The 24,797-nt window shown below is 36.7% G+C and overlaps 3 protein-coding genes and 2 non-coding genes across 6 annotated transcripts; 2 read left to right on the plus strand and 3 right to left on the minus strand.

Annotated features, from left to right (window-relative positions):
- The first annotated feature begins 384 nt into the window (after positions 1 to 384).
- On the plus strand, positions 385 to 3,978 carry LOC145219154 (retinol dehydrogenase 11-like). Its single transcript, XM_080086545.1, has 7 exons — positions 385 to 807; positions 868 to 1,004; positions 1,082 to 1,187; positions 1,449 to 1,611; positions 2,133 to 2,296; positions 2,848 to 2,929; positions 3,414 to 3,978. Exons 1-7 carry the CDS (start codon positions 672 to 674, stop codon positions 3,586 to 3,588), a joined length of 963 nt encoding a protein of 320 aa, XP_079942671.1. The 5' UTR covers positions 385 to 671; the 3' UTR covers positions 3,589 to 3,978.
- A 35-nt stretch (positions 3,979 to 4,013) lies between these two features.
- Positions 4,014 to 6,549, minus strand: LOC145218117 (retinol dehydrogenase 12-like). The gene is made up of 7 exons (XM_080085516.1): positions 6,420 to 6,549; positions 6,224 to 6,360; positions 5,779 to 5,884; positions 5,554 to 5,716; positions 5,011 to 5,174; positions 4,614 to 4,698; positions 4,014 to 4,558 (listed from the first exon to the last, which is right to left on the minus strand). Exons 1-7 carry the CDS (start codon positions 6,547 to 6,549, stop codon positions 4,384 to 4,386), a joined length of 960 nt encoding a protein of 319 aa, XP_079941642.1. The 3' UTR covers positions 4,014 to 4,383.
- Positions 6,550 to 7,287: 738 nt separating this feature from the next.
- On the minus strand, positions 7,288 to 7,359 carry Trnaa-cgc (transfer RNA alanine (anticodon CGC)). Its single transcript has one exon. It is a non-coding gene; the product is annotated as a tRNA-Ala (tRNA).
- Positions 7,360 to 7,362: 3 nt separating this feature from the next.
- Positions 7,363 to 7,444, minus strand: Trnas-gcu (transfer RNA serine (anticodon GCU)). The gene has a single exon. It is a non-coding gene; the product is annotated as a tRNA-Ser (tRNA).
- A 471-nt stretch (positions 7,445 to 7,915) lies between these two features.
- On the plus strand, positions 7,916 to 24,726 carry LOC145218293 (WD repeat-containing protein 44-like). 2 transcript variants are annotated; one of them, XM_080085701.1, is made up of 22 exons: positions 7,916 to 8,079; positions 8,175 to 8,229; positions 8,309 to 8,399; positions 8,501 to 8,547; positions 11,158 to 11,374; positions 12,435 to 12,594; positions 13,978 to 14,121; positions 14,185 to 14,273; positions 14,708 to 14,775; positions 15,273 to 15,341; positions 16,201 to 16,275; positions 16,334 to 16,532; positions 16,855 to 17,177; positions 17,591 to 17,729; positions 18,039 to 18,232; positions 20,167 to 20,289; positions 20,836 to 20,946; positions 21,797 to 21,907; positions 22,336 to 22,443; positions 23,406 to 23,515; positions 23,949 to 24,082; positions 24,262 to 24,726. In XM_080085701.1, exons 1-22 carry the CDS (start codon positions 8,009 to 8,011, stop codon positions 24,423 to 24,425), a joined length of 2,802 nt encoding a protein of 933 aa, XP_079941827.1. In that variant the 5' UTR covers positions 7,916 to 8,008; the 3' UTR covers positions 24,426 to 24,726. The 2 variants fall into 2 exon arrangements, with proteins under 2 accessions (XP_079941827.1, XP_079941828.1); XM_080085702.1 differs by lacking the exon at positions 15,273 to 15,341.
- The last annotated feature ends 71 nt before the right edge of the window (positions 24,727 to 24,797 follow it).

A 24,797-nucleotide genomic window follows, 5' to 3' on the forward strand; every position in this document is an offset into this window, starting at 1 on the left:
ACGTTTATGATGTGAAAAGCTTGCTATCTAAAAAGTTAGACACAAAATTTAAACTTTTAAATGAATTTCATTTATTTCAATAAATATTTCATTTTAACACTATCTGCAACAACTAAGCCTTTAGAATGCTGTTTTGGTTTAAATGGTGTATTTTTGTAAGTAAAGATTGTTTTATCTGGCAAGAAAAACTTAAAAATCCAAAAACCACTTTGCCGGTTTTTCAACATAAAAATCATCCACCTTACATTATTTACCTTACGTCTGATGTCATAAGCAATGACGAAACCACTGACGTGTTGGCCTGTTGGCTGGCTCTTGCATCATCACTAATACGCCATAAAACGAGTCGTTGTTTCTTTCTAACTTGGTTAGTCGTTGAAACTTTTCTGCTGAAAACTGTGAAAATGAACTTGATTGCTTGTTGCATTTTAGGGTAAATAGTAGCGGGGATTCACCTAAAGTTTGCACGCCAGGTGCACGACTTTGCAAGCTTAAAGCGGGTTTCCTAACGAGCTTCGTGCAGTCAACCCCACTTGTTACGTGCTCGACATTACACAATTAAAACGAACTTTTTGGCTCAAAGTTTAAAGAAGGAAACCAATGTTTAACCTGTTTCCAAAATTTAAGGTTTTGAACAAAAACTGGTCTTATTTACTAAGTTGGCCAAGACAATGGATATAACTGGAAAACGTATTGCAATCTGCACTGCAATTGTGGCAATGGCATATTATTGGCAGATGTACATAAAACGAGGGCCAATGTGCAACTGTGCGAAGGATATGGCTGGAAAAACTGTCCTTATAACAGGTAAATAAAGTCACCATCTGGACAAACTTGTGGTAGTTTTATTAATTTTGCATGTTTTAGGTGGCAGTCGGGGTGTCGGAAAGGTTACTGCGATGGATTTTGCTAAAATGGGAGCGACAGTGGTGATTGCATCAAGAAATCAACAAAAATTGAAAGAGACTGTCGCTGAAATTATTGAAAAGACTGGAAATCAAAATGTAGACTGTTGTTTTATCCATTTGTTTTATGGTTGTTATAACTTTTACTTTTTGTGACTTGTTTTTTACTTTTTTAGGTTCGTTCAATTCCTTTGGACCTTGCTGATTTTGAATCAGTTCGAAACTTTGCAAAAAAATTCAACGAAGAAGAAAAGTATTTGGATATTCTTGTTAACAATGCAGGTGAAAAAACTGATAAATTGATTGTTTATATTCGACAATCAAATTTGGGTTTTGTGACAAACTAGCCAAAATAAAATAATGTGTTGATTACTACAAACCACAATCAAATGGAGTTTATTTTATTTCTACCATACAAAAAATAGTTAAACTTATAAAATTATATCTTGAATACTTCAAACCATGGCTAGATCCTTTTTTCAGTTTAAGACATGAAAGTTGCTGCCTATTTTATTCATTATGTTCTTTACTATAACTTTGCAGGAGTGTTGGGTGTACAAGGTGTTTCTGCAGTTGGTTTTAGCAGCGTTTTTACCATCAACCATTTCGGACATTTTCTGCTCACTAATCTGCTGTTAGATAAGATGAGGGAACAGTCAGCACAACGACCGGTTCGTGTCATCAACTTGACTTCAGAAATGTATAAGTAAGTGTTTCATTTTGCATTTATTTTTTCTTCAAACATCCAAATCGATTTTATAAAAGCATAGAGCCAATACATGATAAGCTACGGACAGTACACGCTTCGACCTTTAAGGTCATATCAGCGTAGCTGGTGACGAGAGATCGGCCGCATTGGCTAGTGAAGCCATCCGATGGCACTCCAGTTTGCTGGGAGTAACAGGCTAAAAAGCCATGCCTCACCTATTCTGTTCGATGCCACAACTGGGCATAAACCACCGAGGAAAACTTGTCACCAGCTGCAGTGATGGGACCTTGTAGGTCAAAACAGTGTGCACAGTCTGCAGCTTACTAAATCAACATTTCTAAACAATTTTAACTGAAATAGTAAGTTTCTATTCCAGATGTTTTATCATTATTCTAAAGCTGCAATGAGTTTTAATTTATTCAATGAGTTTCCTGGTTCAGGTCATAATTTATGCATTTTTCAACCAACATTAACAAACTTGTATTACTGTGTACATTTAATTCTTGTTTTGCCAACAGAGCAATCTCTGCAATTGATTATGACTTCATAAAGCAAGGAACAACTGGTATTATCGATGCTTACAAAATGTACGCAACAAGCAAGTTGGCTAACATCCTTTTCACAGCGGAATTCAACAGGCGTTGCCAAGGAGACAACATAAGGACATATGCTGTCAATCCTGGTGATTTCTTTTATCCACAATTTCCAAAATTTAGAAGGCTCCAGTTAATCGCAAGCTGGGCAATTGTGAATTTTGTTTTATTGCATACTGAACTCCAAGCTGTCTGTTCTTTCATCAAACTTATTGCTGTTTAGTTTTTGTGCAATCAATGTATTAAGGTTTTACTTTTTTACCACTTACTGGTGTATTTTTATTACCAACCCTCACACTAATTTTGCGGTGAACCCCTGAAGGCATAAGATTTGTTTTTAGTTTTTCAAGAAGTGTAGACAGAAAGTGTAGACTTAATTGTTTTTAGTTTTTCAAGAATTGTAGACAGAAAGTGTAGACTTAACTGTAAATAAAATTTTATTTACAATATCGAGTTTTTTTTGCCTACTGAATTCCAAACCTTGTTTGTTTCTGGTTTTTGTACAATCTATGTATTAAGGCCTTACTTTCAACTCTTTTTATTGTAAACAACTTTGTCCTGAATAAAAATTGTCATAAGTCCATTTTTATTTTTTATCCAATTGCAATCTGGTTTTAAAAACCTCTTTTTTTCTTTTTAGGTGTGTTGGAGACGGAAATTGAGGGCAACATGCCGTACAACTTTGACAAAATCAATTGGTACTTTCTAAAATTGATTCGCAGGTAAAAAATCAAAATTGAAAATATTTACATAACTTTTGTCTTAGCTAAATGGTATTTATTTGTAATAAAGTACATGGGTGCAGTGGGTGGGTGAAAAAAATCCAAACTTTTTTTAATGGGGGCCAATTTTCATTAGGTGGATATGTCCCTGGCCACAATGTTTTTTCAAGTTTTTAATTGTAGAATTTGATTTCATGGGATTTTGTTGTGTCAAAACCATGTATACGTCCGTTTTACCGGTACATAAACTTCCATGGAAAGATTTTGTGAAGCCCCAAGTCACCACAACTTAAAAACTCGGTCCAAATTATAGCGGGCCATAAGCAACATAATTTGAAAACAACAGCCGAGGGCCATTTGAAATGCTGCCTGGGGCCGCTTTTGACCCTGGGTCGCACTTTAGACACCCCTGCCCTATACCTTTTCAAATTGTCGTGTTGCATCTCATGAACACGAATTTACAACAGCATCATGTTTTCCTCAGGCCAGTCGAGTTTGGCTCTCAAACAATTCTTCACTGTGCGCTTACCGACATTGAAGACCAAAGTGGCAATTTTTTCCAGGATTGCCACAAAGAAAATGTCTGGGAAAACGCAAAAAATATAACTGAGGCTAAAAAGTTGTGGGATATGAGTGTGGAGATCACTGGACTAAAATAATGCTCCAAGTTATTTGCACTTTTGTGTTTTATTTTTAACAACTGTTTTAATGATTGCGCTTGTTTCAATTTTAATGTGTGTTTTAATTTTTGATAATTGTATGTAAGTCTTTAATGCAATTATTATTTTTTGTGTATTTTTGTTCAATAATTTTTGTTGTCGTAATTTTTTTTTTACTTCTCCGAAAACTTCGAGATGTGAATTTTACTGAAGTTTACTGAAACAAATACCTTGTTTACTGAAGCAAGTACCTTACGAACTGTTTTGCCGTACACTCGCCCACAAACTGGTTATGCAAGTTATACTTACCATTTCAACTCAGGCTACCTCGTTCACATTTTCATTGTGAAAATGTTTCTGTTTCTGAAATAAAATTAAATGTAATTCAAAGTATATTTTGTCTAAACGAAACACAAAACTTTTGAATCATCAGTTTTGGGTGTTTTTAATCAGGAGTTTTGCTAAATGAAAAAACACAACCTTTTTCAAAAATTAGTGGATATTAGCAGAGGAGTGAAAAAGGAAATACGGGACATTGGAATATATTTGAATTTAAAACAGCGACAAAATTGAGTAAGTTGATAAAATGATGTTGCTGTTTATTAGCTAAATTATTAGCTATGTTTTTTGAAAACAACAAGCTCTTAACGGGGTGATAACAAAAATTAGAGAATCACTGCTGTAAATTATTTCAGTTAAAATTTAAACTGAAATATCACTTTTTGAAAAAAACAAAAACAAATATTAACCCCCTTAAATTACAAAACACAAAGTTTTATGTCGGTCGCATTGTTTCTATGATGAGATGAGTTTTAAACTTTCCGTCCACAACTTTTTGGCGGCTTCCACATCGGAAGCGTAACCAGGTAACGGTGAATGAGAGTTATCTTCAAAATACTCGCCACTTAGCTTTATTACGTCATCATCAAGAGAACAATACATGATTGTTTGGGCGCCGAGGAACGGTGTTCTGTGGAAAAAAACGCGTAAAAATAGCAAATCGACAATTAAAACAATTTACAAACCTTATTATGGTGGATGTTACTACGTTTAGGAAAATTTGAAACAAACGGTTTTGGTTGTTTCTGCTGATTTCCGTTTTAACTACACCTGCAATGTAAAACGTTGTGAGTAGAATTAGTTTGATTCTTAAAATAACAAGTTGCAAGAAGCTCGTTAGGAAACCCGTTTTAAGCTTGCAAAGTCGTGCATGTAACAAGCGCTATCGTTGACTGCACGAAGCTCGTTAGGAAACCCGCTTTAAGCTTGCAAAGTCGTGCATGTAACAAGCGCTATGGTTGACTGCATGAAGCTCGTTAGGAAACCCGCTTTAACCTTACAAAGTCGTGCATGTAACAAGCGCTATGGTTGACTGCACGATGCTCGTTAGGAAACCCGCTTTAAATGATGTTAACAACCAACCTGGGTGAATTGTATAAGCTGTGATTCCAGAATCGGAAAATCTTCGATGTAATTCCGACGAAAAATAAACATTTGCCAACTTTGTGTAACCGTAAACCTGGAAATCACCGGTTACACCCGTCGCGTCTTCCTGTATTGCATCATAATCAAGCGAGGTCACCATCCTAGAAACACCAACAATAGCTATCCAAACGTGTCATAGGGAAAGACGGGTTCGACAGGAAAACAAAAAAGAAAAAAATCCCGGATAACTTCAGGCTCTGGGAGGAAGAGCAAAAAGTCCATGTTAATGTTATTAGTGCACTTTGGACAAGTTTTAAGGCTTTAGTTCGAGCGGACACGAAACGTAAAGTCAGGCCCGTTTTAAGCCATTTTCTCACGAACACCTAAGCCCGAACCCGGCCCGACTTACAACTCATGTGTTGAATAGGTTTGAGGAACAATATCCCGATTGGGGCAAAGACGTTCAATTTTAGGTAAATGTTGAACTTATCCACTATAATTAAAGCACACAGGAAACGAGGGGAACTCCTAAACAGATACCTGTACGCTCCCGATGAAACGTTGATAATTCGAACGGGCCGCGATTTTGATTGTTTCGTCATTTTCTCCATCAGCAAGTTGGTCAACAGAAAATGCCCGAGATGGTTAATATTGAAAACGCGAGTGAAACCGTTTTCTCCGAGCCCTCGGAGGCCTATTACACCTGCAGTGACGTCACAATGTGATGAGCAGCGTGATTGTGACGTAATAAGTTGTGACGTTTACCTGCATTGTTGACGAGATAATCAAGATGTTCTTGTTCTGCGTCGAATTGTTTCGCAAAACTTCGAACCGAATCTTGGTCTTCCAGGTCTAGGTGGTAGGTGGTGACCTTTGCGAAAAAGTCAAGGTCAAATACATTTTGTTTAGTATATTCAAATCATTTTGGTGTAGCTGTATCGCTTTCAACCTTGACCCAATTGTTGCCTCAGCTATTTCCGGCTTAGTGATGGTTTTAGTGCAATTGTGTCGCTATGTTCTTTCACCAAGCGAAATAAACTATTACACCAATGACATGAGGTTTTGTTTGAAACGGGCTTTAAATGAATAAAAAAGTAACTGAGTTTTTTTAGTATGAGCGTGGTGAAAAAACTTAAAGGGTAGGCCTACAATTAATGGTTGAATAAGTGAAAATGACTTAAATCAATCAAAAAACAAGCCTAATTCTTACATCACTGTTCCCAGATTCCTTGATGATATTCTTTCGCGCTTTTTCAGACTTGATGTCATTTCGCGATGCAATGACAACTTTGGCTCCAAGTTTTGCGAATTCAACAGCGGCTGCCTCCCCAATTCCTGTGTTTCCACCTGAAAAATGTCATTCAGTTTGACATAAAGTTATCAAATCTTACACAATCTTTCCAAACCTGTGATTAAAACTGTTTTCCCTTTCAAATCTTTGTTGCTTTTATAAATTGGAGAATATCCCCATTTCTTTTGAAAGAAAAACCCGAAAATTATGACAACAGCTGCGAAAATAACTCGTTTTGAAGGCATTTTATACAACCAGTAAAAACTTCCACGAGAAATGACTTGGCGAAAAGCAAAGATTGCATCCCGGCATGGAACGATTAGTAAATTATTGACCAGCATTACCAAGCCTTTTTATACCGTCCTGATTAACGCTTTGCTTACTTTTCAAATTTGGAGGAGCTGTGTAAGTAGCCTACGCTGTCAACATGGGCGCCGGCAGAAAATTTTGTAAGAGGGGGCAAATTTTGGCTCATACTTTACCGCATCAAGAATTTGTTACATATGAAGCCATAAATCGTGTACTTCACAATTGAGTTGCCTAAAAGTTAAAGCATTGAGCGATGTCACAAATCCCCGCGCTGACAGTTTAATTAGGTTTGCTGCAAAATATGTTAAATTGAGGTACACTGAAATTCCAAGGGGGGCAAGTGCCCCCTCTTGCCCCTACGTGTCGGCGCCCATGGCTGTCATGGCTGTCAATAAACCTACACTGTGATGACTTTTACTGTGATAAAAGATACTTTATTATAATTTTGTCCATGTACTGTGGGGTAAAACCCTGCATGTAAGAAACGGTATAGTTGATTGCACGAAGCTCGTTAGGAAACTCGCTTTAAGCTTACAAAGTCGTGCTTGTAACAAGCCCTATGGGTGACTGCACGAAGCTCGTTAGGAAACACGCTTTCAGCTTGCAATGTCTTGCATGTGTGACCAAAATAGTTGAGCAAACAATTATTCGTTTAATATTAGAAGCAAAAAGTTTGGAGATGCCGGGGATTGAACCCGGGGCCTCACACATGCGAAGCGTGCGCTCTACCACTGAGCTACATCCCCAAGCGACGAGGATGGGATTCGAACCCACGCGTGCAGAGCACAATGGATTAGCAGTCCATCGCCTTAACCACTCGGCCACCTCGTCGACGGCCTGGTTCTGTCTATCTGAGCTAGTTATTCGTGGCGGATTTAGCGGCACTTTATCATGCGTAAAATGATTACAAGATTTAACAGTTATGTCCGAAAATCGTCCATTAGTTTTATTTTTATGAATTTTACAAAAATACCGCCACATTTTTGGGCAATATTAGTTTATGTCCAAAATACACGTCAAACAAACGTATCGGTTGCAGTCAAGCGTTAAGTTTTTATTCTAATATCATTGCCATTTTAAGGTATAACAGCAAAATTATCGTTTTTAAGTTGTCTGAAATAATTCATTCAACTAAAGTTAGGTTTTTTGTCACATAGTCTACAAACTTATGATAATTTAGGAACAAAATTTACAACAAATGTTGAAAACTGTACTTTATGAACTTAAAAACATACAAAAAGTTGGTAAATTATGTTAGTTTTGTTTTGTACCTTACAAATACAATTTTATTTTTCAACATTGTGTTTTTATGTTGACCCAAAACAAACAATAAAAAACTGGTTTTGCAAAAAATGACGGAGTTTAAATAAATGTGACTAAACTTAAAATAAAGTAATGTCAGTTTTTGACCAGGGAAGCGATTCAGATGAGTTTTATGATACTCGTGAAGAGTTTGGTTCTCCAAGGTAAGTTATTTTCAAAATTTTAATGTATCAGTCACTTTCTGTTAACTGCGTGCGTTTAATATTATGTCAGAAACGTAATTAAGTTATTATTACAGATGCCCTTCTTCCCCAATTTTAGTCAGTGAAGAAGAATCCCCAGAAAAAGGCAATGTTAGTTTCCGATTTCCTCGTTAACATTTGTTTTATTTTTCATTCTGAAATTCTAAACCAGATTTGATTTGATTTTCAGAATCAAAATTTGAATTCTCCGAGCCATGCTGGTGGAAATTTATCTCTAGATTATTTATTACAAGACAAAGCCAGTACTTTTGTGTTTACAGGTAAAATAACTGATTTTTTTGTTGTTGACAACTTAGCATGTTTGTACAGTTAGTTGTTTTTGAGAAGCGTTTTTGTATTTAAACAAAATCTTTTTTCATAGAGCCTTCACATTCAGGGTATAATGCACAAATTGAAAGCAAAGAAGAGGTATGAACTATATTTTTGTATCTTATTTTACTCAAAATCTCATCACACTGGCCCAGTCTGCAGAACATGGCAGTTCCCGACGAGATCTCGTGCGTGCAGGTCCTACATGTCCCACATGCGCGCATGCACGACCCGTAAGTTCGCGTGCAAGACCAATTTCAGCAGGCGCAAAGCAAGTAAAAGAGGTCAAGACAGGGCAATTAAATGCCTTTGGTGCAAAATTTGCGCGTGCAAACCCCAAAACTTGGCGTGCAAAAATTTTTTTTCAAAAAAAAATCATGCGTGCAGCTGCCATACTCTGCAGACTGGACACTGGCCAACACAATTTTTGGTGTCTTTAATGTTAAAACTGATATTGACTAATTTTGGGGTACTACTTTAAAAAATCATTACGGTTTTCTTCAATCAGATCAACTTTTTAAGTTATTTACAAAATCAAAATTTATGACCATATTGATTCAATGACTTTGAAATTATGCTTTTATGTGTTTGTTAAAGTTTTGTTACATTATACACATCAATTTCCTACAGTGCAGTCAGTTTCATAGCATGAATATGCGTTCTATGCTTATGATCTGTCTAAAAATGGTTGGTGCAGGCTAGTGGTAACTTTAAACTATATGTGTTTTATGGAGTGATTTTCAGACTAGTATAGCGAGGTGGTAAAACTAGAATTAATAGTGGCTAGGTCATCTATAAGGTGTTGCATGAATTACCAAGATGTTTTGTGCTACATTACTGGTGAATACCCATACAACACAACTAAAAAGAAAAAAAGATCTGTATCAAATGTACATATCTTGCACACTTCGATGTGGATTTAGGGGTTTATGACAAGCAATGGGCTCCACTTACCTAATGTTGATTGGAATATTGCAGTAATGCACAAAAACAGTAGAAAGGGACTGAAATTATTAGAAAGAGTACATAACTAAGTTATTAAGCGGTCTGAAAAATTCGGTACGAAAATGAGTATAAAGCTACACTGCCCTTAAAACATAGGGCAGGGGCGTGCAACATACGGCCCGCGGGCCACAGTCCGGCCCGCCAAGCTATTTAGTGTGGCCCCCACCAACACACTGATTAAGATAAAAATGCAATTCTTCTGAGAATTCAGCAAAATTTTCCACTAGTTTTTGGTAAATCTCCCAAGTTGCTATACTAACAAATATAAGCTAAATTGGCGTTTTCCAACCGGTGGACCATACAGTAGCAAGCAGATTACTGCACCGAATGTGACGTAACAATACCCTTTGTCTAGTAAACAATTGTTTTGTGCGAAAGCCAGTGTTGCGCTGAAACTCTGTATGTTGTAGAAAATAAATTTAATGATTCATTTGGAACAATTTTGAATTTATTGTGCACATGAAAAAAAGTTATGTGGCCCTCGCTTGAGGTTCGGAATTGGTTATACGGCCCACCGACGAAAACAGTTGCACACCCCTGACGTAGGGGATATAAATGATGAGAATTAAGCTGAAAGGTTCCAACAGGATATCAGTAAAACGAAACGTGTCAGGGAAGATGGAATAATGTGGTCCAAGCTAACTGCTGTTGGTCAATTAAACGGGACGATATTGCTGCCACTCAGTTCCGAAAGTTACCAAAGTACATGTGTAGGCTTATACCTGATAACTTACAAATTTGAAACATTCTTTTGTTTTTTGTGGAGAATTTTGTTTGTTAGGAGTGTCCACCTGTAACATTTAAAATTAAATTGGAAATTTTGTTCTTGCAAAAACGTTAATTCCAAATAAAATACTCTAAACCAGTTTCACTATGGTGTAAATATACATATAGATTGTTTTTCAAACAAGGGTGTACCATAACAGGAAAAATAGACGTGATACAGATAAACCGATTGCATATTTGAAATCAGGGCACTAGAATTAGTCAAAATCAGTTAAAACATTACAGACACCAGAAAAAAAATATTTTGTTGTTGCCCAGTGTTATCATTGAAAGTATTATTCATATGACTTAAGAATTTTCCATTTTAGTGTTTTTAACAGAAATTATGTAACAAGTAGTGATGCACCGAACCCGCCTAAAAAGGTTCGGGCCAAAACCGAATATTCGGCCACGAGGCCGAATAATTTCGGCCGAATCAGGCCGAACCTAAAATCCCTGTTTATATGAATGTTGCCAACTGAACCTTGTGTCGTTGATGCGAGTGAAGTGAATTATGATAAATCAAAATCACTTTCACAATGCGGAAGTTTTACTAAACTTGTAATATTTTGTAGACAATGTGGCTCGTATTTTATAAACACAACAATTAGTTAATTTATTACGTTTCGTATGGGCGAAAATGATAGTTTAGGCATTAATTCAATGCAATCAAAAAGTTCGGTTTCGGCCGAATTTTAGAAAAAAGTTCGGGCCGAAACCGAAACATCAAAAAACAGCAGCCGGCCAACCGAAACTTCGGTGCATCACTAGTAACAAGTATATTACATGTTCACAGTCAATGAAATAAACATAGACAACACATGGTCTTATATCGTTGGAACCCAAAAAATAGTAATCAAATGTTTTATTGGGTTTGTTTTAACTGTTATAATTTTAAATCAAAACCAAAATTCAAAATATTAAACTTCTATATTGCAGGTTTCTACCCAACAACAACCATTAGTGGATCAAGACCTAACTGAAACACAACAAAATGCGCCATCCGATGGCTGCGCACAGGAAGAAGATAGTAAAAATGTTGAACACAAGGTTGATCCAATACAAGTGAACGGGTCGAAACCGGACCTTGTAGCTTGTACACAAGAACGTCCAGCTGATTTACCCGGGGTCAAACCCGTCCTTGTTGCACAAACAGGTAAAAAAGCCAAACTATCATGTTACAGTTTAAGACAAGGTTGTGCAACCTTTGTCACTGTGGGGTAAAATACAATTGCGATGATTAGATCGCGGGCCGTACCTTTATCTAACGCAAGGTGATTTTACTTTGTTGCATACCAAAAATGCCTTACTACAAGGAAAATTTGCATTGGATTCTAGCCGCACATATTGCCAGGTCATAGAAAAAACATCGGACGCATTAATTTCCTCAAAAATATAAAATAATTTGACTCGCTTTCCAGTACTGAAGCAGTTTTGTTATTAAGCGAATCTCCCGCAGACAATAAAATGTATAAAAAAGAAAGATTCTTGCTTCTGATCAGGATAATATTGGACTGTTTCATAAAAACAGATAAAAGCATAAATCGTTTCTTTTAATAACAGAAATATATATTTCGCCTTAATAAATAGGCATCGTCAGTTTCTGCAAAAAGCAAACATGTAAGGGGCTGTCGGTAAAAGTAGTAAAAAATAAATAAAATAGTTAAAACACTTAAAAAAAATTAAAAATTTAAAACTGTACAAATAAAACAACTGCGAAGCACAGAGGCAAACCACGACTAGCGAGTGGCCACAAGCGACACGAGAAAAGGCAAGAAAAAGGAGACGTGATAAACTGATAAGCCATTACAGAACACGGTGGGAAGTAAATAAACCTCAAGGCGTGAAGAAACAAAACAATAAGGGGTAGAAACACAAAGATGGGATTACCTCACGCGCGGCAGAATCATTTTTTGTATGTTAATTTCGGCCTTGATTTTGTTCAGCCATTACATTTGTTCTTTCCAGTACATTTGAAATCCAAATGTCTCTGTGGGCCGCACAACTTTAATTTTTTGGCCACAATTTGCACACTACTAGTTTAAAGTTCAAAATTTTGTTTTTTTGCTCAAAAATGAAATTGATTAAGTAGCTACTGTTTAAAATAAGCAATGTTTTACAATTTAAAAGATGATGTTTGACTGCAAAAGTCTTGGATTACCTTTGCTAAAATGTAAAGGGTTTTAATAATGACATCAACCGTATTTTCGTTTCAGATGAACCCACTGAAGATGTGAAACCCCCATCTCGACAGGGGTCAACAAAAATTCATTTGTCACTTCCCCGACCCAATCGCCCACCACCACCCAGACCCAAAGCTCCACCGAAACGACCCCCACCCCCGAAATCTGCTCCAGCAAACAAAACGACTTTCAGGTGATTTAAATAGGGTATATAAGCTGTCGCTGCCTGGCATAATATCAAGCTTGTAGAGCTCTTCTGGCAAATTTAATTTTATTCTGACGTTTTGACGTTCTTTACAGGTCGCCTTCATCAGGGTAAATAAATCCGTGTTATTTACAAGAGCTATATAAACTTGATAAATAGGTGATTACTCAGTCTGTATCATATGGCAGTTCCCAACAAGATCTGTGGAGTGCATAACCTCTAATTCCACGTATAAGACTTATTATACTCAGTAGTGGCTACAACTAGTGATGGGACGATACCAGGTTTTGAAGCGAGTACCGATACCGAGTACGAGTACCACATGTATATACCTTCGATACCGAGTACCGAGTACGATTACTGAGTACTTAGGTGTAGTGTTGTACTTAGTTGTATATCACTGGCTAATTTATCTGCCATAGTCGGGGTACAGGCGTGCACACACACACGCCGAAAAATGTAATCTCCACGTGATAGCGAAAAAGATATACGTAACCTGGCGGAACTTTTCCCCGATTTTGTGCTGTCCGAAGCAAATATTGGCATAAAGTTGCCCGTATTCTTATGGTGTAAATTGGCCTTGGGTACTCGCACGTTGGTATCGAAAACTGAGGCAAAATATTTCGATACCGAGTACGAGTATCGATACCACTGAAATCGTTCGATACCGAGTACCGGGTACCCGTCCCATCACTAGCTACAACCAGTGGTGAGATTCAGCTGGTTCGCACCAGTTTTGTAGAACCGCCTCACGAAATTTTATGAGATCAGTGAACCGGTTAGCGTTACTGGTTACTGTCAATGGACTGTTTGTAACAGAATCAGCAGAAAAAAATGACTTTCGTGATAAAATCGGCCGACAAAAAAATTTGAATCCCACCACTGGCTGCAACGCAAGTGACATACTGGACCATGCAGTACTTCATGCTAAATTTCATGCAGTAAAAAAAATTGGTGTACAAAATTGTTTTTTAAAAACAACTCATGTGTACATATAGGTGCCATACTTAATAGCAACCCCACTGCTACGCTTGTTCATGTAGTAAGCCAGAAAATGCAAATGGCACCAATATTTTCTCAGCTAATAACACACTACATGTTTATTTTCAATCCACATTAAAAGATAAGTTTATATATTACTGGATTTTGAATAATTAGGATCATTTATAGTCAGGGATGCCATGCTGTCCTTATTACTAAGAAATGTACATATTTTTGACTTCTGTCCTTGATTTGTTTTATTTTCAACAATTACTGGTCAAATCCCTGCTACAAGTAAAAGTAAACCTAGACCTGAGCTGTTGTTAGATTTTAGGTTTAGTGTTAAAAATTGTGAAGATTTCAGGGATTTAACATTATACTGCTATTTAGTTCCGGAGAAGATGGATTAATGACCCCAAATACGACGGTGGACAACATTACCAAAGAATTTGCAGATGCGCTCAACAAAGATGCGATGCAAAAACAACAACCGATGAAATTTGAAACAAATGAAACGAACTCCGTTAAATCGAGGTAACTTTACTAACAATGAGTTTCAGAAAAAAATTGTTGAATATTATTTCTTTGTTTGTGCAGTTTTCGAAAAAGTTTTTCATCTTTTAAACAACGACGCCAGTCTCATGAAAGTGTTCAATCTACCGAAAGTGATGCAACAACTGTAAAAGGTAAGTGAACAAATTTTAAAACTTTTTACTACTGGTATAACACGACATTTAAAAACAACCATTTATGTCAAATGCATGACAAAAATTAAAGATTTTTTTGCTCTTGTACGATTTTGTAAATTAAAACTAGTTTTTCATCTAGATTTATTCGGCTAAGAAGTGCAATGTTTAAAGAATGCCTTTATGTTCGAAATGCTTTTGTTGACAGCACAAAAACTTTTTTAGCATAAAATCATAATTCCATTTTTATAAATCAGCTCACTGTATCTTTTGCTTTTATCCAGCTGTATTTTTATTTTAGACACTGATGATGCTTTTTTGTGGCGAAATGCATTTGTTTTGATAAAACAAATAAAATATAGGAACAGATTTAGTAGTTTTCACACTGAATTTTCTTTAAGCTCACTGAATTAAATTCTTCCAATTGTTTTTAGATAAAGTCCAACCTACAAACACGGCAACAACCCAACAACAACAAACTACACACAACAAGCATGACGAGGTAATTTGTAATTTACATGGAATTGTCACTTGTGAATTTCATGGTTCACGATCACGCACATCATGAAGTTCACATGATCAACAGTATCACGAACTAATACTGTACTTACATACTCATGTGCATATGGCTGTACTACGTCAAAAGCATGAGTGTTCCAAAAAAGACTATTTGTCCGAAACAAACCTTTACGATATCTCGTTGTAGCAATATGTCGTAACACATTTTAGTTTACATTTGTTAAACCTTATTTGGCTGGCAGCATGTTAAAGTTGATTTTGTATATTTTATTACATTGACAAATGCAACTTGTGTTAAAACTAGCAAAAACCTTTCATTTTAAAATCAGTATCTCACTAAACTCCAAAATAATGCAATTTTGTTTCATAACAATTACAATTTTTATTGTTTTAAGTAGTGTTTTGTTTATTACAATGCCGTCGTAGCTCTGTTATGTTGCTGTCCTCACATTTTTATGTTTTACTCACCTTCGTGAACAGGTCAGGGACGAAAATTGGTCAGAAATAACCAAGAATACGGTTTTACGGATCGATTCGTCGCCACCTCTCGTATGTTGTAGTTCGGGTGAAAACTGTAGAAAGCATGTCGACATTTAATGCTAGAATTCTTTAATTTTCGATCGATTAATTGCTGGTAGTTTTTCCGTGTGATGCTTTGAAAGGATTTTGTAGGAATGCTAAAATATGTTTTCTATCTTTTTTCTTATAATTCACGGGTTTATTGAAGAAGGTTTCCCAACAGAACAATTTTTCTCAGTATCAGCTATCAGCTAAATCAATGGTTCCGAAACTTTTTCGACGAATTCCTCAACAATTCAAAACATTTTCATTCCTTCCCAATAGACTGCATATTAGATGCTAAACCATGCAAAGATTATTTAAAATTGGGTTGTTTATTAACTTCACATGTAAAAATTGAACTAAATTCCCCCCCAGTTGGGAACCACTGAGCTAATTAATTGAACATAAAACACAAGTTCACTTTACAAGTTAAGTTGAGTTGAGAGAATTAAAAAATCAACAATATAATTATATAATAGGAAATAAAATGTATTTAATGAATTTGTAGAAAAATATTGATGTGCCACAATTTAAATTTTTAAATTTTACACAAATATTCATTCAATTTCATCTCTCTTTTTGCAACTTTTAATCATTTTAATTTTTTATCACAAACCCCATACAATGACGCCTGTTTGGGCATCAGTCTTTTAATTATTTCATGTTGAGATTTCGAATGACAGAAAATGTTTTTGCTTGCATGGGGTTTCATCTTTAGTTAACAAAGCTTGCAGCTAATTTGCAGAATGGGCTTGGTTTAATTGAAAATCTAAACTGTTTTTAATATACTAACAAATATCTTTTAAAGACAACAAAAAAATGAGACATTAAATTTTGTTTTTTTCAGGAAATTTTATCGACAGTAATTGTCCGAAATCTCGATACTGGGCAAACAATGCCACTAAGTGTCGCTGCAGAGCAGGTAAAGAGTCATTTCATTTGTATAAAATTTAAACGTCACATTTCCGATTTCATTTTAGGTTTCACAATGCCTTAATCCACTAGCATTGCAAATAATGAGCCGGACGAAAGAATTTTCATGTGCCACCGGAGGTGCTACGGAGGAAGCCCCACCCCAGACGCCATCACAAAAAGAAAACCTCGCTTCAGTGGAGATTGCACAATCTGTGGCATCAGAAGAGGAGACGATGTCTGTTGCAAGCGATGACATCACAATCGGTAACTTTTTTGACATTTTTTTGCAGTTTGGTGAATTAATGAAATAAGAAAAGAAAACTATTTTAAAAAAATAAGAAGGAAAAATACTTTCCTGAAGAAAATAAGTTTGTTTATTTTTTCTGTTTAACAGAATATGTTTTTCTTCCATTTGAACGAGAAATAGTGATTCAAAGGTTTTTCTACATTTATGTGCATACATAAGGCAGATAATTTTTATCTTATTTGACCAGCTCTTTCCTAAAGTTTTCTAACAAACTAAATTCTTAAAGAACTTTAGCTTAATACCATTTCAGCAAGTGTTTTTTCTGTTGTAAATTTCAAGGTTTGGAAGTTGGGTCGGGGAAGCCGAACTCGGAAAGCAGCAGCAAAAAGATTCGAACCAAAAGCAAAAGGTTCAAGAAAATTATCGGAAAAGGCGCTCGTCGAATGAAGGCTGCAGCGGAAACAAAAGTTGAGAAAGCCGTGCAGAAAGTGAAGCAAGCAAAACAAGATGGGTCTCATGCCGAGTCGTTGAATGTTTCGACCGACGAGGAAATTTCAGACTCATTTGTGAATCTTTCGGTAAAAACTAAAAACTCTTCGTCGCACAAAGGACCTTACCACTTCACACATCTCAAAATGGTGCAAGACATTGCTGTCCATGTGGTATGTTAAAAATATTACAGTTAATACAACAAAAACAAAACTATGAGCCTAAGCATTGGGGAAACTGACACTTTATTGTTTTTGCTTTGGTAAAAAATGATCATTTGTTTTAACATTTGCAAAATTAAGGCAACTTAACAAAATATGGGATTATTCTTTTGATTTTGTTGTGTATTTAAAAAAAGTTTTTAATTATGGTTAAAAACTACCCCGATTCGCCCAAACTTTGCAGTTAAATAAATTATATTCGTAACTAATGGCAGGACATAGTATAGAATTCAATATGCAATTAAATGGAGTTGAAATAGATTCGTATAAAAGGCTTATTGCAGAGCCACTAGAGATTTTGTATTTGTTTGTGAGCAAAAACTATTTTCATTCTTACCTAAAGTTTTATGTTGTTTTACCACCAGGGCGCAGTATGGAGCATGAAATTTAGTCACTGTGGCCGTCTACTTGCCACTGCCGGACAAAACAACATCATATGGATCTGGGTTTTAAAGGAATGGTTTCACTTCTTCAATGACATGAGAAAGAAATACGACAGCAAAGGTATGAACAGATGATGAACAAAATATTTATTGTTGATCTTCTAAATCAGGGGATCATACCCACGCATTACAAAGCACCAAAGCAGGGAATACAAAATAGGACCTCAAAACAAAGACAGTTTTAGGGTCAATTTAAATGAAAAAAATAAAGCTTTAGCACAGTTTGGAGATTACAGAATTATGTCTTAAAATACATAAAATGCAGTAATGATGTATATAAGTGTTTATCACCAATGTATAGTTCACATATATATGAATCAAACACATCAGTCTATTACTCACTTAAAACTATTGAATTTCATGATTTTAGAACGAGGAGCAGTGTTTGCTACACCACCGCGTGGCAGTATGGACCCTCCTCCTGCATCGAGCGATGATATTTCAGATGCAGGGGATGCAGAGTCGGATCAGCTGGAAGAAGATGTGGATGCTCCGTTCAAATCTCTTCCTTTCTCTTCGTACTTCGGACACACTGCCGATGTTCTAGACCTCGCTTGGTCGAAGGTAAGAAGTTTTGTTGACAATAAAATTAATGAAGATGGTTAATGGTTTTGGGCTAGATGATTGCCAATATTATTATTAAGGTACTAAAAGACAAACTATTGAGGAAAGTAACGGCCCAAATAGATGTAAAAAGCGACATGCTTTATTATGGGTCCCCTTCCCTGAAGGGGACACATATTGTTTTTGTCCGTATTTTTTTTTTCTTTTTTTCTTTTTTTCTTTTTTCTTTTTTCTGTCTAACGCTGGCTTGTGAGACCCGTTTGGTCAAGAAAAAGTGCTTGAAATTTATTGAAATTTGGACATATGTTAGATATTAATCCAAACTTGGTCCACCTAAAGTTTGACCCCAAATTACCCAGCGGTTCACCCACAGGCCCCCGAAACGTAAAATTTTTAACGCTGGTTTGTAACGCTCGTTTGGTCAAGAAAAAGTGCTTCAAATTTATTGAAATTTTGACACATGTTAGATATTAATCCAAACTTGGTCCACCTGAAGTTTGACCCCGATTGACCCAGCGGTTCACCCACAGGCCCCCGAAACGTAAATGTGTCTAACGCTCGTTTGGTCAAGAAAGACACTGTAGGCAGAAGTACCAAGAAAGTAACTCACTGGTTTACGATAGCGGGAGGGCTCAGCTTGACGTCGGACAGACGTTTTACGAGACGTCGTTTCAGTGATTAGAAATCAGCTGTTGTGCACAGCAATGCTATGTCATTTTATTAAGTTATCACTCACGTTTTTAGTTTTGGCGAAGGTTTTACACCTATGACGTGATTTAAACCTAATAACCGTGCTTTGGTTTTGTATATGTCAAGCAAAACTTTGTTAATCGAAGTAAAGATGAAAAAGTTAACTTGACTTTTTTGCCAAATAAATGTTTTTTTAAATGCTCGTTGTCAGGTTGGCCGCCGCATGACCACGGGTTACTTAAGGTCAACTAGTAGGTATTACAAACACAGCTCAGAACTTTCTTTCGTCATAACGTAGCGTTTTTTTGACAATCAATTTAGGAGTCAATACTCATGTATAAATTAGGCTTAACAGTATTGTTGAACACCAAGGACGGCGTGCTATTGAAAACGGTGTCAAAAGTCAAACAGTCGTTTGGCGTGTGCACACTGAGAGGTTACTACAGGTCAATGGTACTCGTTTTGCGAAACAAATTTAAATGAAAAACAATTTGTTATGTACACACTTGTAGCAAATTGCTTTTTAATTTAAAGTGTCTGTAATACAACTGTTACAGCTTTCTAAAAAAAATGTGTTGAAAATCCGACCTTGGACGACAATATCTGGGTCAAAGCAAGAGATTAAATTAAAGTATTTGTTACGTTTTTTAATGTTTTTGTAATTATATGACAATAAGAGTGCAAAAAGAATACGAACAAATTTTTTTTGTTGGGTTAATGCTTTCTAAAAATTTGTCCTTAAGAATCTAAAAATCACCGCAACATTTGTTTACTGTAAATCTGCACAAACGCGCGTGTGGGGACCCATTTGTTTTTGTTTACAAAAACAATCATATGTGTAGATCAAATGATGTGTATAGTAAATTGGTAAATATCGTATAGAATATATAAAATGGAAGTATATCAGAAAGCCACTCTTCTAGTTATTTAAACGTTTCTACAAATGCCCATGCCAACATCGCTGATACACTTTTTCTATTTTGCTGTTATTTTCCTCATTCAACTTATGAACAGATCCATGTATAAGTTAAAAGTTAAAAAGACTATCCTTGTACAGATCCATAAACTTGTTAAATTTAAAAATAAATTGGGTACTACAATAAAATAAGGCATTTACAATAACACTTAAGACTACTTATTTTTTTCAAAAAAAAACAGAAAATTGTCTTTATGTCAACTTGTAAGGCTTGGAAATTTATGTGTTTTTTATTTTCGTGAGTTGAACTTTTTATGTTTTGTTTCAGAATTATTTCACACTCTCATCATCAATGGACAAGACCGTTCGTTTGTGGCATGTTTCACAGAAAGAATGTTTATGTTGTTTCCAGCATATCGACTTCGTTACAGCGATTTCGTTTCATCCCAGGGTGGGTTGATGTAACATAACAATTTACTTTTGACACACATACACCAGTAAACCAATACATTGGACCTGTAATCTCATCAGTGCAGCTAGTGACAAGAGATTGGCCCCACAGGCTAAAGTAGCCATGATATGACACAAGGAATAAATTTATTTTGACATTTTTGCTGTAGTGTGTCAAATTCTGCGTTTAAAAATCGAATTATTGACCTATATACTCAAAGAATAATTGAAATATTTCGTGTTCGAGCTAACCTTTCAAATTTAGGGAAGCTACTATGCACTAAAAAAATTCCCGAATGTTTGTGTAAAAATCTTTCAATCGAATGTGTTATTTTGTTGTTGTGACTGTTTTGTTAAAAAAAATCAACCACGCAAAATGAGTCTAGTTGGACGAATTCGCTGTAGCGATTTGAACCCTTAAAATTTTAGTAATCAGTTAACGGTGTCCGAACTTCATTTTTTTTGTTACACTCCACCTAAAAACACAAAGCACTCTAGAAACACGTTAAAATATAAACAAACTGATGCAGATCACCTTGTTTTGTAGGACGACAGATATTTCCTCAGCGGTTCGTTGGACGGCAAACTCCGCCTGTGGAATATTCCGGACAAGAAAGTTGCTTTGTGGAACGAAGTTGGACCAGATTCGTCTGCTTCTGTGAGTTAAACCACTTTAAAATATTCAAATGTTGAGTAAAAAAAGATACATATAATGAACCCAATATCAAAACTGGATGCAACAAACTGAAATTGTTTGCCATAAAACCAGTTTGAAATCCTTTTATAAGTTGTTGTTGAATACAGTCAAATACAGCGTAAAACCTAATGCACCAAACTTCATGCCCCCAAACTGTGTGACATAAAAATACTTTCAGTGGGCCACATAGCTCTTTCAATATATATAAGCTGTTGCTGCCAACATATAAGGCATGATTTCAAAACTATAGAGCTCTTCTGGCAAATGTTTCAACGTCCTATACAGGCCGCCTTCATCAGGGTAAATAACACTGCGCGTAGTACAGTGCGTTCTTTGTTTATCGTACACTGTACTACGCGCATTCAGTGTTATTTACCCTGATGAAGACGACCTGTATAGGACGTTGAAACGTCGGTGCAAAAATTGCCACCAGAGCTATATGTATAAAGTTGGTAACTGTTTCAACTTACTGTATTATGTGATAATATAAGGCTTCATGATCATGTTGCTTGTAACAGATTTGTGCCCCTGGTTAAATTAATACGATACATTATCATGCAAGTGGCACACAACAAGCGAAATCATGAGTTGTCTTATGGACTAAAGATCATCGGTTCCCAATCTTTATTGCTCAATTCCGCACTTAAAAATTCAAAACATGTTAATTCCTTCCCAATAGAGTACAGATGCTAAAGCTAAAAACATAAAAACTGGGAAACGTCAAATTAGGTAAAATTACCACCTTAAGAAACACTGGATGGATTTTTACACTTCTAAGCGTTTTACCGACCCTTACCCTTGTATTCCACAGACGAGCAGTAGCGGAGGTGGGGCTTTGATAACAACCGTCAACTTTTGTGAGAATGGGAAGTTCGCCGTATGCGGAACTTACGACGGAAGATGTTTGTTCTACGACACAGAGGTTTGTTATGACCGAACAATCACAACAGCCATTGTTTAAATATAGCCTTAAAATACCAAACCACCTTTTTTAAAAAAATAAAAGTTAGATTTACTAAGGTGAAACTATGACACAAACGCAGCTGTTTGTTTAACCCAAGCCTACAGACCGGCCAAACGCCGTAATCGCCGTGTTCCTTTCAAACACGCCTGCAAAACTTGACAAGCAAACCTATAATAGAATAAATTACATTGCACCCCTTGTCTGCAATTACAAAAGTAAATCGAAGTGCTGTAATTACAAATTCTTAGTCGCAAAAACAATATTCTAGAAATATTTTAAAACTTTTTTAACAAATTCAAATTTCTTACCAAGTTCTATGGTGCTACATACTCCTGGGTTAGTGTGTAGAAACACTTTTATCATAAAACTGTAAAATATATTTCCAGCACTTGAAGTACCACACACAAATCCACGTTCGTTCGTCACGTGGTCGAAATCAGAAGGGACACAAAATTACGGGAATTGAACCCCTCGCAAATGAGCACAAGATACTGGTGAGTTGTTGCTACACGACCTGCTTAAAGTTGTTGGTGGCGCTACTAACAGTGGTGGGATTCAGCCGGTTCGCACCGGTTCTATAGAACCATCACACGAAATTTTATGGGATCTGCAAACCAGTTAGCATTACTGGTTGCTCTCAATGGACTTTTTGTAACAAAACCGGCTGAAAAATATGACTTTTGTGATAGAACCAGCTGACAAAAATTTGAATCCCACCACTGGCTACTAACATAAAAACTCGTGTCTGAATTTTGTTGTGTACTAATAGGTGGCGTAAAAAGCACAGTTATTAAAATAGAAGTAAAGTAAACATAGCACGCCAGGCCCATTGAAGGCGTCATACCGAATCAGCCAGTCACCAAGCATTCCCATTTTGACAATGCGTAAACAAATCTAGCCTGCGGTGGGATTCGAACCCACGACAGGAGTCTTTCCGGGACTCGCGCTCCACCAGCTGAGCTACACAGGCTCAGTGGAGAATCCGCCGAAAGTTGAATCACAAGCACCGTTGCCTGCCTCGTATTCTGCACAGTAAAGCAAACAGGTTTAGAAATTAAATTTTATCATAGAACCTTACCCTAAAAACCCTAACTGTCAGCATTTTTGCACCGGTTATATAAACAAAGATAAACATGATACGGTCGAACTAGCGACCCCCTACTATGAAGCTGACATGTGCAGCATAGGCAGGCAACGGTTCTTGTAAATCAACTTTGGGCGGGTTCTCCACTGAGCCTGCGTAGCTCAGTTGGTAGAGCGCGAGTCCCGGAAAGACTCCTGTCGTGGTTCGAATCCCACCGCAGGCTAGATTTTTCTGGCCTATTCCTTGCCATATGGGAATGCTATGGAGACCAGCTGATTCGGTACAACGCCTTCAATATGCCTGGCGCACCATGAGTAATATAAACAACAGCTGTTCTTCTATACATTACCAATCTTCATGATATATTTTCAGATCACATCAAACGATTCCCGTGTCAGGTTGTACGATCTTCGTGACCTTTCCCTTACTTGCAAATATCGCGGTCTTACAAACCTGAGCAGTCAGATTAAAGCGACTTTCAGGTAAAAACGTGGAAAACACACAGCAACAATAATGCAGTGTTGTGAAACAGTGTTTCTCGAACTTTTAAACTTTTTCTATGGGACGCTTTTGGAAAAGGTATATTTGGTAAAAAAAAGGTTAAAGCGACTTTTAGGTAAAAAAATGCAGTTGGTTTTAACATAACAACAATGATAATTCGCTATAGCTAAACGACGCACAGTCAAAAACGAACACTTTTTTACATAGGACACAAGTCGAGTAATTTATTCGGTAACTCTCATTGTTGCAAGCTGGATACTCGAGTTAAGTGGGTAGAGAGTTAAGTCGAGTCAATTCGAGTACTAGTACCCGAGTCATTGCAATTCCGGCAATTTGTTTCAAAAACCAGATCTAAATTTTTTAAAACACTTTTGTGGACTCCGGATAAAAAATATGTGAAACACTTTTGTGCAGCCCGGACAATAACTTCATCATTTGTGGATCTGAGGACAAATCGATTTTCATCTGGCGGACAAATCTGCCTCCTGACGTCACGAAAATCTCGTCGTTCAGAAGAGACAGAAACGATTGTTGGGAGAGCATTAGAGGTTCGCGAGTTATTAAGCGGGTTCCGAGCTAGCTTTGTGCGGTCAACCGTGGCGCAACTGGTTGAAACCCATGAATGTTGCCAATTTAACGCTTGGCTGAACGAGGCTAGCTCGAAACCCGCTTCAAATCATCTTGTTGTGTCGCTGATCTTCTAACAAACATTTTCGACCAATCACAGCTCACAACGCGGTGGTCACGTGCGCAATTTTCGCGCCAAAACCTCAGCGAAGGGAAAAATTGGAATCGACACTTCCCGCCAAAACGAAGAGCTCATCCAACGAGAGTTACGTCATCATTTCTGCAGACTTTAATGGCGTCATAAAGATATTCTCCACCACGTGACAATGGCGAGTGTTACGTCACAGTGGAATAGGAAGCAATATGATGTTTATGAATCTGTGCAATTCGTTACTTTTCGTTTATTTTTGCCAAAAACTTTTGAGACTTTTCGGCGATACAAGGTTCTTACGTCACAGAACACTTTCGTTTATGACGTCATAGTACCGAACAACGAAGTTATTGCGAACTGAAAACTGTTTGTGACGTCATAGCTTGCCTTTTATGTTTTCGTTCTTTGAATGTTCCCGCACTTTTGGTCACGTGGTGTTCCTTGTGATCACGAGATTAAAATTCTCGATTCTGATTGGCTGTCAGTGTTAATTGCTAACAAGGGAGAAAGGTGCGAAAGAGGGTTGTGATTTCGTGAAAGTGCAT

The sequence above is a fragment of the Phallusia mammillata genome, chromosome 3, assembly GCF_965637545.1.
Source record: "Phallusia mammillata chromosome 3, kaPhaMamm4.hap1.1, whole genome shotgun sequence".
NCBI lineage: Eukaryota > Metazoa > Chordata > Ascidiacea > Phlebobranchia > Ascidiidae > Phallusia > Phallusia mammillata.

Excerpts from the sequence above, each read along its gene's own strand:
- LOC145219154 (XM_080086545.1), top strand. The coding sequence starts at position 672 with ATGGATATAACTGGAAAACGTATTGCAATCTGCACTGCAATTGTGGCA. Across the intron at positions 1,188-1,448 it reads TATTCTTGTTAACAATGCAG|GAGTGTTGGGTGTACAAGGT; the intron begins GTGAAAAAACTG and ends ATAACTTTGCAG. Across the intron at positions 2,930-3,413 it reads TTTCTAAAATTGATTCGCAG|GCCAGTCGAGTTTGGCTCTC; the intron begins GTAAAAAATCAA and ends TGTTTTCCTCAG.
- LOC145218293 (XM_080085701.1), top strand. The coding sequence starts at position 8,009 with ATGTCAGTTTTTGACCAGGGAAGCGATTCAGATGAGTTTTATGATACT. Across the intron at positions 14,122-14,184 it reads ACGAACTCCGTTAAATCGAG|TTTTCGAAAAAGTTTTTCAT; the intron begins GTAACTTTACTA and ends TTGTTTGTGCAG. Across the intron at positions 20,947-21,796 it reads GACCAGATTCGTCTGCTTCT|ACGAGCAGTAGCGGAGGTGG; the intron begins GTGAGTTAAACC and ends TGTATTCCACAG.
- LOC145218117 (XM_080085516.1), bottom strand. The coding sequence starts at position 6,549 with ATGCCTTCAAAACGAGTTATTTTCGCAGCTGTTGTCATAATTTTCGGG. Across the intron at positions 5,885-6,223 it reads AGGAATCTGGGAACAGTGAT|GTCACCACCTACCACCTAGA; the intron begins GTAAGAATTAGG and ends TTTTTCGCAAAG. Across the intron at positions 4,559-4,613 it reads GTAACATCCACCATAATAAG|AACACCGTTCCTCGGCGCCC; the intron begins GTTTGTAAATTG and ends TTTTTTCCACAG.